Source organism: Macrotis lagotis, chromosome X (genome assembly GCF_037893015.1).
Source record: "Macrotis lagotis isolate mMagLag1 chromosome X, bilby.v1.9.chrom.fasta, whole genome shotgun sequence".
In the NCBI taxonomy this organism is placed as follows: Eukaryota; Metazoa; Chordata; class Mammalia; order Peramelemorphia; family Peramelidae; genus Macrotis; species Macrotis lagotis.
The window spans coordinates 555,148,708-555,163,387 of record NC_133666.1 but is presented as its reverse complement, the minus strand read 5'-3'; the positions used below and the strand labels follow the sequence as shown (position 1 = coordinate 555,163,387).

General features: G+C 38.0%; 1 protein-coding gene across 3 annotated transcripts in view; it reads right to left on the bottom strand.

Moving 5' to 3' along the window:
• Positions 1 to 14,680, bottom strand: part of SPAG1 (sperm associated antigen 1) — a 92,722-nt gene that overhangs the window by 35,542 nt on the left and 42,500 nt on the right. For all 3 annotated transcript variants that reach the window (XM_074200620.1, XM_074200621.1, XM_074200622.1), the window contains 2 exons: positions 10,145 to 10,275; positions 8,300 to 8,406 (listed from right to left, as the gene is read on the bottom strand). In XM_074200620.1, the coding sequence (XP_074056721.1) occupies positions 8,300 to 8,406; positions 10,145 to 10,275 (238 nt within the window). The remainder of the gene's footprint in view (positions 1 to 8,299; positions 8,407 to 10,144; positions 10,276 to 14,680) is intronic.

Below are 14,680 nucleotides of genomic sequence, written 5' to 3'. Positions count from 1 at the left end.
CTTTATACAGGGAACCATAGCTAGTGATAAAGCTGGGACTAGAAATGAGGTCTCTGCACCTCTTCCATCTAGTTCTCCTTTTAATTAAGCTGTACCAAAGGAACACAGGTGGGGATTAAAACTGTCCCACCTTCAATAAAAGACTGAGGCAGAGCTCTGAGCCAATGGCACTTTATCAAAATAGTATATGGTCCCCTCTAATGAAATGGACCTCACATCTTTCTCATGATCTGAGATGTCCTCTCCTTGGTATCAGGGTCCCATTTTTATAGGCTCTGCTACCTTGACTTTCAAGAACAGCTATCTCAAAAACAGAACAATTCCATTGGTTGACATATGATACATAAACTTAAATAGACAAAAACAAATGTCAACAGGGTCATAAATTAAATGAAGCAAGGATTATCTCTGTTGACTAGGTCAACTCAACATAGATCAGCTACTCCTAAGGTTGGGCAAGATGAAATGGTACAGTTGGGCTACTTCAAAGATTGGGCAAAAGGAGATGGTACAGTCAACAAAACATGTGGGGGGACTTTACATGCCATGCCACCACTACTGTATAATTTGATGAATGGAATTTGAGCAAAACAGGATGGAGATATTTGAGTAAGCATTTCTGGGGTTATGCAAGTAAGCAGTAATGACCCTTACATTGAAAGTCTGAGGTCAATTATAGGGCCTTCCTACCTGAATCTATATTCCTATGTAACTTATACAAAGTATGGATTAATACTTTGCTTATTTTTATACTAATTATTAGATGCCTGACTCTCTCTCTCTCTCTCTCTCTCTCTCTCTCTATATATATATATATATATATATACATTCCAAATTACTAATAATCATTACCCCTTATAAAATCATAATGAATTTACTAATGCTGATTAAAATTTAAATGGGAGTGTTCATTCATTAATTCAACTTTCTCACTTCTGAGTAGCTTGCTATGAGGAACAGTAGTTAGAGCACTGGCCTGAAGACAGGAAGTTCTAGCCTCAGATAATGCTTGTCTTTCATTCTTGAAGACCATCATGACATCTGGGAGGTTAATACCATGACAAGTACATGAGATGGCTATGAGTGAGGGGGTATTATGCTAAGTCATTAGCCTCACTTTCTCCTCCAGAACCTTCTGGGTGCAGTGACCAGATATGAATCAGGACAACTAGAGATAGCCCCGGATGTGAGGCAATCAGGGTTAAGTGGCTTGCCCAAGGTCACACAGCTAGTCAGTGGCAAGCATCTGAGGGTGGATTCAAACTCCCATTCTCCTGACTCCAAGGTCAGTGTTCTATCCACTAACTTATATTAGCTGTGTGATCCTGGGCAAGTCATTTGACCTCTGTTTGTCTCAGTTTTCTCAACTGTAAAACGGATAAGAATAATACCTACCTCAAATATCTGTAAAGCATTTAGCACAGTCCCTGTCACATGGAGGACATTATATAGACATTATTCCTTTCATCTTCCCCTTCCCTTATCCCTCATTATTGTGATGCACCATGTCATCAGGACTGAGAGGAAGCTCAGCCACTCAAAAGGACCCATTTTCTAGTGTAGAGGTACAACATAATGACTCCACTAGAATGGAGGTAGGGATAATGATGCTGACAGCACATAGCTCCTCATCCAAACAGGAGACTAGGAAGCCTTGTAAGGTTTGTCATATAATTGCATAATGTAGGCAGTAAGTAATCCTATTGTTTTAGTCATACAGTTGGCCTGCCTTTGCTCCCTCTGGGCCATGTGGTTTCTTCCACTGATGACTCCAAAGTCACACTTAGCTTCTCTTTAAAGACTGAACTACCACAGGAAACAAATTCAATATTATCTTCTGCAATAATCAGGAAATACTTCAGTATCCATTCATAAACTGGACATCTATTTTCATTAGAACATGAAAGTCCTGTCAGTAAAATGCTATGAGCTTTCCTGGGAAACTTCTGTACTAGCCTAAGTTTATCTGAAGGTCAAACCCAACTTGGCAAAGGACATTTCCAAGGGAATATCACTCTTTTTTTGACCCTCTTTAATGCTGAGATCTGCTCTGGTATTCCCTTCATGTCACAAGTAACAATATTAGGAACAGGAACACAAGAGAGGTCTTGTTGTTATTCTACAGTTTGAATCTGGGATAATCTCGATGTAGGTATCACAGCTGACAAGGTTTAGGACATCATTTAGGACTGTGTGGGTATGGCTCATAGGAGCCACCTTCATTTTCCCAGTGTGGCTTGGTTTTTCAGTCAAGTTTTTTGATGAATTAAACAAGTAACAGTGATAGAACATTTCAACTTCTGTCTGAGCTGATGATCCTGGGATGTTTCCTTAGATAAATATCTGCTCAGCAGGTTTAACTCTTCTTGTCCTGAGACAAACCAAGACCATTATCCCTTGTACTCACCTGAACATGTTTACCAATTCTATCAAGACAGCTTTCTCTGACATCTTCAGAAAGCTGATGCTATCATAAGCTTTTTTTTGTTTGTTTGTTTGTTTAGGATTTTGCAAGGCAAATGGCATTAAGTGGCTTGCCCAAGGCCACACAGCTAGGTAATTATTAAGTGTCTGAGGCCAGATTTGAACTCAGGTACTCCTGACTCCAGGGCCGGTGCTCTATCCATGTGCCACCTAGCCTCCCCTATCACAAGCTTTTAAGAAAGCTAGATGGCTCAGTGGACAGAGCTGAAGACCTGGAGTAAGACCGACCTGAATTCAAATTCACTTTTAGAACCTTTAGAAGCTATTAGCTGTGTGACCCTGGACCTAACATCTGTCTAGTTCACTTATTTCAACTGTAAAAAGGGCTAAAGGTAGCAACTGCCTCCTAGGGTTGGGAGAATTAAACGAGATATTTGTAAAATGCTTGCAAATTTCAAAGCATTTCAAAAATGTTTAGTATTGTTATTATTTCAGCATAATTCGATAAGTCATCAGGAATATCACATCAAATATTTTCTATCATATGGCTACTGGCAAGAACCATTTTTCATTTCCTACTCTGCAACCTTTTTTTTAGGGTACTTGCAATTATCCAAAAGAAGCCTTTTCTAGCAAACTCCTGGTTGCACAATGTTCTATTAAATAATTACAATATACAATTACTCTGTAAGTAGTATACAAACAAAATTCTTTCCCTTGTTCTATGTAGTAACTGGGGTCACTTTCCAGTTCACATCTGCACATCCCAGAAAAGGCTACCCTAGGTTCAAAGTGCTCATCTGTTCAAAATCAGAGCTCATGAGACCCACAACAAAATTTTTATTTTTACTGGTCAGTCATAGGACACAAGTTGTTCAAATAAAGACATTTAAAGATATATATTATAATAAGTAATAAAACATTTATTCCATAAATTTGGCACACACTGATGTGCATATTTATATGTGTATTTTATGTGTACACATATATACACATCTATACCTATATATACACTTTTCAAAAATTTCTTTTTACTGCTACCTGAGAATTACTGCTAATATGGAGGTTGAGGGGCCTTTGAGGATGTCCAGATTGCCTAACATGGAGGTCTCTTCATCCCCTACTCCTGAGATTCACTGGGGTAGAGGGAGGATTATGCCTCCTATGTGTTTAGGGGTATATGTTTGTCTGTTATAGTTTTTGTTATTATATAGACAAATGCAGTCAATATTTGTGTGTGAAATCTAATCTGATTTTTAGTGTTTAATAGAACTGGGATGCAAGAGACAACATTCCATGATGAAGGGAACAACATCAGTGAGGGGGCTGGAATAATTTGCAGTGAACCTAGGTATTCTTCAATCCCCTTAAGGGTAGTGTAGAACTCTGGGGAAGGGGTGAAATGATAAAATCTAATACATCTGGCCTTTAGGTGGGGGGAAGAGGAAGGTAGCCTGTGATATAATATCATTAGTGGAAATAATAAACATTTATAAGGAGGCATAGATTTGTAGGGCACAAGGTTAATACCATAAGAGTCATTGGTGCCTCTGTAACCACAGGGCTGCAGATTACTGCTGGTGATATCATCAAGCTGCTCGGTTGGTCAGCAGGACCTTGAGTGGTCACTGCCCAATTGTGCTATGTCAGCAGTCTTAAGGGTGAGTCCAGATGCAGTTCCAATAAGGGGAAGGTTATGAAACTTGTCCTTGCATACAGGGCAGGGATGAAACCAATGCTTAGGAATAAACCAACAATACAGCCTAAAAGGTTTCCTAAACCTGGCATCCCTGACTTTTGTTTTGGGATCATCCTAGTTTCAAACTGTAGAAGAACAGCAAGGCCTCTCTTCTGTTTCTGCTTTTAATACTACTTCTACTAGGTCCTCATCTGATGTGCTAACTCTTTCCCATGAGAGTCATCCCTCTTAACTTTAAAGCTTTTTTATTTTTTAGGTTTTTTGGCAGGACAATGGGGTTAAGTGGCTTGCCCAAGGCCACACAGCTAGGTAATTATTAAGTGTCTGAGGCCGGGTTTGAACTCAGGCACTGCTGACTCCTGGGCCAGTGCTATATCCACTGTGCCACCTCAAAGCTTTTTTTGAAAAGAAAAAGACTTCATGTATCAGATTCTATGCTGATGACTCTCAAATCCATCTATGCTGCCCCAATCTCTCCAGTGACCTCCAATCTCGCATCTCCAATTGCCTTTCAGACATTTCATTAATGATGTCCAGGAGACATTGAAAAGTAAATCATGTCCAATATAGAACTCATTATCTTTCCCCCTAAACTAGACCCTTCCCAGCTCCTACCTTCTCCCACACTGACACTCTTCTCCCAGTCACTCCCTTAGGCTCCCATTCAAGCAGACATTCTAGATTCCTCCCCCAACCCCGAATCTAATCTGTTATCAATTCCTCCTTTGCAGCTTTCCCCTTCTGGGGCAGGCCCTTATCACTACATACCTTGATTCCTTCAGTAGCCTAATGGTGGGTCCTGCTTCAGCCTCTCTCTCTACTCCAATCCTTCCTCCACTCAGCCACCAAAGTGGTTTTCTTAACTCATCAGTCTGATGTACAACTCCCACCCCTACCCCATCACTCAGTAAATTCCAAGGCCTCCCTACCCCTCTAAGATCAAACACAAAATGCCGTTTGGCATGCAAAGTCCTTCATAGTCTATCCTGGTCAACCTCTCCAGTCTTCTCATACCTTTCTCCAACACGTCCTCTTCCATCCAGTGACACTAATCTTCTGCTGCTCCATGAACAAGACATTTCATCAACCAACTGCAGGTATTTTCACTGGCTGCCCCCCATGCCTGAAATGCTCTCTCTTCTCATCTCTGCTTCCTGAATTCCTTCACTGGCCAGCCAAAACTTATCTTCTAAAGAAAGTCCTTCCCCATTTCTCTTAATCCTAGTGCTTTGCTCTCTTAAATTATTTCTAGTTTATCCTGTTTATAGCTTGCTTTGCATTGATTTGTTTGCATTTTAGACTGGGAGCTCCTGAGGGCAGAACTGTTTTTTGCCTCTTTTTGAATCCCCAGTGGTGAGCTGTGATTGGCTGGAGTAGGAGCTTATAAAATATTCGTTGACATTATCAGACTGAGAGGACAAAAATCATTAGTTTTCTGCTCATATGGAAAAATCTGTTAGTTCTAGTCTCCTTAGCTTTAATGGGTATTTCCCCCTTCAAATAGTGATTCCTTATTCCAGGCACCCAGCTCTGTAGAACAGAGAAGAGTCCCAGCTGGTAGTGTCAGAAGGCTTAAATCCATTCTTAGGGGTTTTTTTTTAAGTGTAATGTATTTTAATAGCAAGCTTATAGGAATAGCACAACACAAATAGACAGCTCAGAAAAGTATAATGAATGGATGAAATTTACTACATAATAAAATATTAAAAACACTATTTAGTTGCCATTGGGAAGAAATTTACTCTTTTTTTTAAGTGGCATGACCAGAAAAATTTAACATATTTATCTAAAATTATTATAAAGTTGGATGGTTGAAATTTGTTCATTGAAATATTTTTGGCTGCATCAAAATTCACATACAAATGAAAACAGAAAAAAGTTGCCAATATCTGATTCTATTCCCTATTTTTCCCATCAAAATTATATACTTAGGTACTATTAAAGATAATTTTCTTAGGCTGAAAAATGAAATACAAAAAGTTAATTTTATCCATTAAGTTTTATTCTCTAGGATCTTACTGAACCCATGGGAGGATGGTGGTATTAAAGATACCAACCCTGATACAAAATTTGGGGGAATTTTATACAGAAAGGACAAAGAAATCATAAAACTTGAGTTGGGCAACCAGTGAGATTTCATATAAATGACATATTTCTACATTATGATCCTCTCATAAGTCATATAACATTTACTCCAAATTCCTATTGATAAGAATCCTTCTTAAGTTGGAGAGGGAACATTTACAATCACAGAATTGCTCTCTCCTCATCCAAGACATCTCTTATTTTATGATTTGTTGAGACAAGTAAATGTATTTATTGATGCTATTACAAAGCTGACCAGGTAGTATTGACACAGGCCAAGCCAACATTCAAATGGAGGAGACAGGTCTTGACATTGATTCTACTATTAGTTGGAGGCTGAGAAACCAATTTTTTAATTATAAATATAGAATAAAATTTAGTACCTTTTGACTTCATTGGGAAAAATAGCTAACATTCAAAACCGCCAATAACAGGAAGATTTTTGTTTTGTTTTGAGAATGAATGTTTCCCCTCATGATGGAATTTTAAGCACATTTTCCACACAGATGTCCTCAGACACACCAACCAGACAGGCCTCAACTGCTGCACTATGGAAGACCAGAAGAGTTTTGAGGTTTGGAGCAATTTCACACACCTGGCCCTGGAAGGGAAATGTCCTAATCAGAAGTCCCTGGACTTCTGAAGGTTGAATTTCCCAAAGAGTCACAGTCTGTGACCTGTAGCGATGAATTCTAGATTCCTCTAGTACAAGGAACTGTTTCCTTGGTGTTCTCCCACCTGGGAATTTACCAAGGCTTCCCTAAAAATGTCTCCTTCTGGCAACCCTGGTCCTGAAGAGTGACAGAAGTAGGTGTAAGCATTGTTATTCTGGTTTTTAATCTTGACTTCCTGCTCACTGGGGGGTAGGAATGGAGTGTCACTGACAGAAGCCTCAGTCTGATTTAGAGCTAATGTTCCCAGGGATCTGCACTAATCCTAATCTAGAAGGCACAGTTGGGCAACTAAAGGCAGAAAAGACCTGTTTCCCTTATATCCTATTGGGGACTTCTGGGAATAACTAAAAAATCTTCCAAACAATAAGGCATTCCTGTGCTCAAACCACCTGTGGTACACTGGAAGCTGCAGATGTCTCTGGAGCTGAGACTATGCCAACAGAATGTACTTGCTTGCTAATTGTATTAGGCAAAGAAGATGCACAGACATATTGACTGTGGACTGGACCAATACTTTCACTGGAGCAGGGAGCTCTTGGTGAGGAGGCAGCAGGTGTGGGGAGAGGGTCAAGTGTCCTTAGAGTTAGGAAGACTGAAGCCCACCTCATGCCTGGGACTGCATGACCCTAGGACTCTTAGAATGTTACATCTAGATCAGGTAAAAGAATAGAGACCATTGGACCACAAGTTAACAGATCGAGGGGGTTCAATGCTGACTTGGAGTCAAAAGACCTGAGTTCAAATCCGACCTCAGATATTTCCTAACTTTAACTCTGCCCAAGTCACTTAAGTACTTATTTGCCTTCATTTCCTCATCCATAAAATGGAGATAATATCACAAACACAAGTTTGCTATGAGAATCAAATAAGATAATTATAAAACACTTAGCACAATGCTCTATAAATGTTAGTTATTATTAGCTATTATTGGTCTCACCCCCTCATTTTACAGACAAAGATTATGCCTAAAGAGATGACATTATTAGCCTTAAGTTAGTTCCCATGTGGGAGAGAGGATCTAAAAGTCAGATCTTCTGACAACAAATACAGAATTATTTCTAGACAGAAGGAAACAAGAAACTTGGAGCACCATGTGAAAAGCTGCCCTAAAATGTGACCACTGCTGACAGGTTGTGTATGTGTGTGTGTGTGTGTGTGTGTGTGTGTGTGTGTGTGTGTGTGTGTGCATATATGTATAATGCATAGGCTTGTGCATCATTTAAAAAAACAAACAAACCTAAGTATATATTTTCATTCTACTTCCGAAAAAATATTCATATTCTATACTACCTGTGATGTCTTTCAAAGAAAGAGGTCAAAGAAACTCAGTCTAAATTTATTTTCTAAGGTTGTTGTATTTGATTAGTTTCAATGATTAAAACAAAATAGAAAGCAAGTAGAACATTATTTTCCTTACCTTTGCTATTACATTGCCTGGTTCTACAGTCAGCACTTTATTTAAATCCTGTATTGCTTCATGGTACTTGTTTTGATGTTTATGTGCAGTGGCACGTCGCAAAAAAGCTGCAAATTTGCAAAAATATTTCTTTAAACACTTACACTGTAGACGGTTATGGCTTATTTTGCAATTGAAGAAAGAATGCAAGTAGTATAAGACTGTTAATTATGTAATTACTAAGGTATATAGACACTAACCAAGAATCATTTTTCAAGTCTCAATTTTTTTAATCTTTCAATAATAGGGGCAGGTAAGTGGCACAGCGAATAGCACTGGTCTTGGAGTCAAGGGAACCTGAGTTTAAATCTGTTCTCAGACACATGATGCTTACTTACCCTAGGCAAGTCACTTAACCCCGACTGCCTTGCCAAAAAAAAAAAAATCTTTCAATAGAAAAAAAAAGCAAGGATGAGAAAATTTTTATAATATTCTGGTTCTAGTTTTAGCTTATTTCATATTATTATATCTCTCATTGTATGGTAAAAATAATTGAAATTGAAACTTGCATTGTACATTCCAAAGTAATTGGTCTTGGGGTTTACAGACCTCAAATCACTTCTGTGATAACATCAAGAAAAGAGTCCTTTAGATTACACAAGTGTAGAAATCAGCTCTATTTAAGGATGGACATTTTTATAAACTGAACTTTATGTTGGAAATAATGATAAAGGGGTGGCTAGGTGGTGCAGTGGATAGAGCACCGGCCCTGGAGTCAGGAGTACCCGAGTTCAAATCCAGCCTCAGACACTTAATTACCTAGCTGTGTGGCCTTGGGCAAGCAACTTAATCCCATTGCTTTGCAAAAAAAAAAAAGAAAAGTAAAAGAAAAGAAAAGAAAAGAAAAGAAAAGAAAAGAAAAGAAAAGAAAAGAAAAGAAAAGAAAAGAAAAGAAAAGAAAAGAAAAGAAAAGAAAAGGAAAAGAAAAGAAAAGAAAAGAAAAGAAAAGAAAAGAAAAGAAAAATAATTATAGCATCACTGGTTAAAAACTCCATCACTTAATGGTATACTACTGACTCCACACACCCAAGAGAGAGCTCATGTAATAAGACTAACAATAAGAATTCACATTCACATAGCATTCTAAGGATGGGAAAGAACTTTCGTCACATAAACTTTATTAGATTAAGCAGTAGAAGCAATATTTTCTCCATTTTATAGAAGCAATATTTTCTCCATTTTATAGATGAACAGACTCTGAGATTAAATAATTTGCCCATAGTTATATGTCTAAAGCAGGACTTGACCCTAGGCCTCCTGATTCCAGGACAACCATATCCTCCATTGTAACAAACTTCCCATAAAAATGATAATTATTAAATTAATACCTCAATGTATTATGACTTTAAATGAACTGATAAATGTCTTAGTTGGTAGTCATTAAGTCCAACCTCAGGAAGCAGTGTGGAATAGTGGGTTAAGCACTTTACTTGGAGTAAGACTACTGGATTCAAATTCTGCTCCAAATACATAGTAGCTGGGTGACACTAGGCAAATCATTTAAATACTCTGGGGGACTCAGTTCCTTCATCCACAAAATGAAGGAAGAGCTGAACTTGACACAGGCCTCTGAGATCCTTTGTAATTGTCAAATCTATCATCAGTTGAATTCCCTCATTTTATGTGTGAAGAAACTAAGGCCAGGTCCTCAGGAGGTTGGGCCAGGACTTAAATAAGAGATTCTCTGACTCCAAATTCAGCTCTTTTTCTAATTAAGAATACTTCCATCAAAGAGATAACTCAAACAAAAATTAATGGATTCTACTGAAATTGATTTCTAAGGGGTCACTTTATGGATCGTTTTACCTTTTAAGTTTCCAGGTTCCAACTCTAACACCTTCTCACAATCCTGAAGAGCATTATTCCAGTTCTTTAGTTTGATTTCTGCTTGAGCTCTGTTGTTATATGCAGCCACCGTGGGAGAGACCGATATGCTCCTATAATATTGAAGGTAATCTATTTACTAAAAAGGCTTAAATTGTTAGACATCAAAAGTATGTGCAGATGTTATATGTATATGCAAAACAGTCTGGATAAGTAAAAGTTAAATAAAAAGAAAAATTAATACAAGCAAAATTATGCAAGTAAGTTTTCAACAAAAATTTTAAAATATATGTGAACATCAATTCTTAGTCCAGAATATAGAGGTGATAAGGGACTGATTTAACTTCTCAACATACTAATTGAAAAATCTATTCAATAAGCCACAAATGCCAACAGATTTTTGGATTATTATGAAGACAATTTTCTAGTATTTAGAACAAATGATCTTATTTTCATTTCTTTACTAACAGAAAATAATCTAGAAGAGACTATAAGAGATCACAAGATCATCTGAACTTAAGACCCAGAGGGACAGAGGAAAGAAACCAACAGAATTAAGAAAATGAATTTTAAGAATGAAAATTTTATGAGCCTCAAATTACGAGTGGGAAGAATCCAACAGAAACAAAAGGCCCCACAAATCTGACTGCTGTTCAAAAACAGTTGTACCATATACTGGAACAAATTATATGTGTATAAGAGTGATAAGGAAAATAAGAGATTCAAGTTAGCTATGAACTCTAAGAAGGAAAATTATAGGCAGAAATAGGAAAGTTAAAAAAAAAGTGAAAATGAGTTCAGATTTCTAAAAATACTACACAGCTAGGACAAGATGATCCATCAAACCTGAAAAGAGATGCTGCTTGTGATGACCATTAGCATATTTTGTTAAAAATATATAATTTAAAAGAGAAGAATTCAGAAATGTAACTGTCATATTAGTCAAGGGCCTCCACAAAAGCCCTGATCCTCCATAACCTCTACCAAGGTCCTACCCAAGCTAGAAGATTAAGGTGCAATGGCTCCAGAAACAGAATCAATCTGGTAACCAAGGACAGCTAAACTAAAAGCAGAGAAGCTCTGGGCAGCAGCTACCAAGAAACACTGGCTGGAAGAGATGTGTAGTTTCATTAATGAGATTATGTCATCACTGGCTACCTAGATAATGGCCACCAATTCAGGGGCATTTTTATGTCTATGGTGATGATTATATATCTTCAACATGCCTGCCTGGCCAGAATCTGTAACAACTACCATTTTGAGGAGCAGAGAAGATAATTGAAGACATCTGCACAGGTTGGTTCAATGAAATATGCATTGTTAAGGTTCATGGTCTCCAAAAACAACTCCCTAAGGACACCAAGGCCTTTCTATCCATCCTATAACTGAAGCCTCTTATCTGTATTGTTTCTGCCCATTAGAATGTGATCCCCCTTCCCTATAAAGAATCATTTTCAGTACCTAACACTCCTTATAATAATTCATTCATCCATTCTGTTTATCATATAGATTTTCTACAATTTATTGAAGAACATGGATAAAAATCTCATAGAATAAAAAGGCATGGATGGGATGCAATCTGCATCAGAGGAGGGATTACCTATATTAGTGAGAACAAAGAAATATAGACAAGAAAATAAAACTAGTGTTGAAATATCTGAACTGAAAAAGGGAAAATGGAATATATATCTTTATATATATGGTTGAGAAAGGGACAAAGCCAAGATGATGGCATGAGGGCAGAAATTTCCAGAAATTTCCAGACTCTAGTCAAAATTTAGAAGGGTAGAACCACAGAAAGACTGAGTGATACAATTTCTGAAGTCCAAGACAACTTGAAAGATCCATGGAAAAGGTCTGTTCCACTGGGACAGTTCAGCTGGGAGGGCCTGGGTCCCTGGGTCCCTGGGAGTACCTAGATCAGTGACAGCTGGGGCAGTTTCCAGATCTCTTGGCCTAGGGATCACTTGAAGGGGCAGTGAGAACTCCACCACACCAAAATGATCAGGGAGCCCAGGCCAGTGCCAGCTTCCAGGGTGCTCAGTCTACAGATGGTAAGGGGGATTCTGCTGCTTTGCCCAGATTCAGAATCAGGTTGCAGTCTGGGTCCCCATACTACCATAGAAGAACAGGGAGTTCCAGGGCGGGGGGGGGGGGGGGGGGGGGGGGTGCTTACGGTCATCCATAGACCAGAACACAGGCAGGAGAGCAGTCAGAGCCTCCCATAAGACCTTGAAGGAATTGGGGCCTGGGGGGGGGGGGGGGTAATGCCAAAAACCTCCAAAAGCTTTGAAAGTGTGGCAAATCAGTCAGAGGCTGAGGAAATGAGCAAATAACAGAAAAAGATGAACCTGACCATAGAAAATTACTTTGGTCCCATGGAGGATCAAAATATACACTCAGAAAATGACAAAGAAAAATGGGAAATGGGTTCAGACTATGGAAGAGCTCAAAAAAGACTCTGAAAGGCAAGTAAGGGAGGTATAGGAAAAATTGGGAAGAGAAATGAAAGCGATGCAGGTAAATTCCAAAAACCAAGTGAAGCAATGATCCAGGAGTCAGGAGAACCTGAGGTCAAATGCTGTCTCAGACACTTAATAATAACTTAGTTATGTGACCTTGGGCAAGTCAATTAACTCCACTGCCTTGTAAAAAAACAAACAACTAAATTGTTTACATCCCTATACCAGAAGACAATACTTGTAACTCTTGAGGATTGAATTTCTCTCTTAGGAAAGTTGAAAGAAGCACACTTAGCCAGAGGGAGTTGGTATAAATTGACTATGATGTGATCAAACTTTTAATCAGAAAGTTGTATTGGGACAGTTAAAGGAAGAGAATTTCGAAAGAAGGTGTGGTTTAGTTGATTATAGTTAAATGATGTTTATGGGACTTGAGAACTGTGGTTATAATGGGACAGTTGAGAGGAGGGAAGTTTATAAACCAATCAATATGTTTTGATGAAAGACTAAACTTTGACAAAGGATGCAGGTACAATACAGGTATAAAACAACGACAAGAAAAAGAAGCTTACACTAGGAGAAGAAGACATTAGAGAATAAAGAACACCACATGAAGAGGCACATAGGACCTATTAAAGTAAAGAGAAAAATGGAAGGTTATGAGCACTGAGGAAATCTTTTTTTTTTCTTTGTTTTACTTTGTTTTTTGCAAGGCAATGGGGTTAAGTGACTTGTCCAATGTCATACAGTAATAAGTGTCTGAGGTTGGATTTCAACTCAGGTCCTCCTGACTTCAGGGTCTATTCACTGTAACATCTAGGTGCCCCCAAAAGCATTGTGTAAATATTATTCTTAATAGATTTGGCTCAAAGAGGGAATAACATATATTCCCAATTGGATTTAGAAATTTATCCTACCCTATAGGGAAATAGAAGGGGGAGGGGGAAAAACAGCATGGTGAGGTTGATAAGAGGGAAGGAGGAAGTAAAAAGCAAAAGAAAGTTAAAATAGGGATGGCTAGGTGGCACAGTGGATAGAGCACTGGCCCTGGAGTCAGGAGTACTTGACTTCAAATCTAGCCTCAGACACTTAATAATTACCTAGCTGTGTAGCCTTGGGCAAGACACTTAACCCCATTTGCCTTGCAAACACCTAAATAAATAAATATAAATAAATAAAAAAGAAAGTGAATAAAAAAATTTTTTTTAAGTTAAGTAAAAGAAGAAAGGGAGAAGAAAAGGGAAGAAAGCTAGTAGAGGGAGAGTAGATTGAGAAAGGTAGCAATTAGAAGCAAAACATTGGTTTTGGGGGAAGATAAAATGGAAGGAAAATACAGAATTAGTAATTTTAAACTGTGAATGTGAACGGGATGAACTCTCCCATAAAACAGAAACAGATAGCAGAATGAATAAAAACCAGAATCCTATAATATGTTGTTTACAAGAAACACATTTGAAACAGAGTGATACAAACACTGGAGCAGAATATATTATGTTTCAAATTAAGTTAAAGATAAAAAAAGCAGGGGCAGTAATCCTGATATCAGATAAAGCAAAAAATCAAAAATAGAACTAATTAAAAGAGAGATGGAAGAAGAAAGATATTGTAAAGCTAAGGCTAGCTAATTAATAGATGTATTTGTGAAATTTTGTGAAATTTTTCTTATAATAGCTATGAATTGAGGAATGGCTGAACAAGCTATGGCACATGAATATGATGGAGTACTCCTGTTCTTTAGGAAATTATAAGTGGCCTGACTTCAGAAAAGCATAGAAAGATTTGTGTGAACTGAGGCTGAGTGAAGTGAGCAAAACCAGAACACTGTACACATATAACAAAAACTTTGTGAGAGGATCAACCATGATGGATGCTGCTTCTCTCAGCAGTTCAGAGATCAAGGAAAATCCTCAGAGATATGTTAAGGAAAATGCCATCTATGTTCAGAGAAGAAACCATGGAGTCTGATACCTATGTTCACTTTTTAAAACTTCTTTTGTTTTTTCTTTCTTTCTCAAGGTTTTTCGCCCTTAGTTCTTTTTCTTTTTTTAGGTTTTTT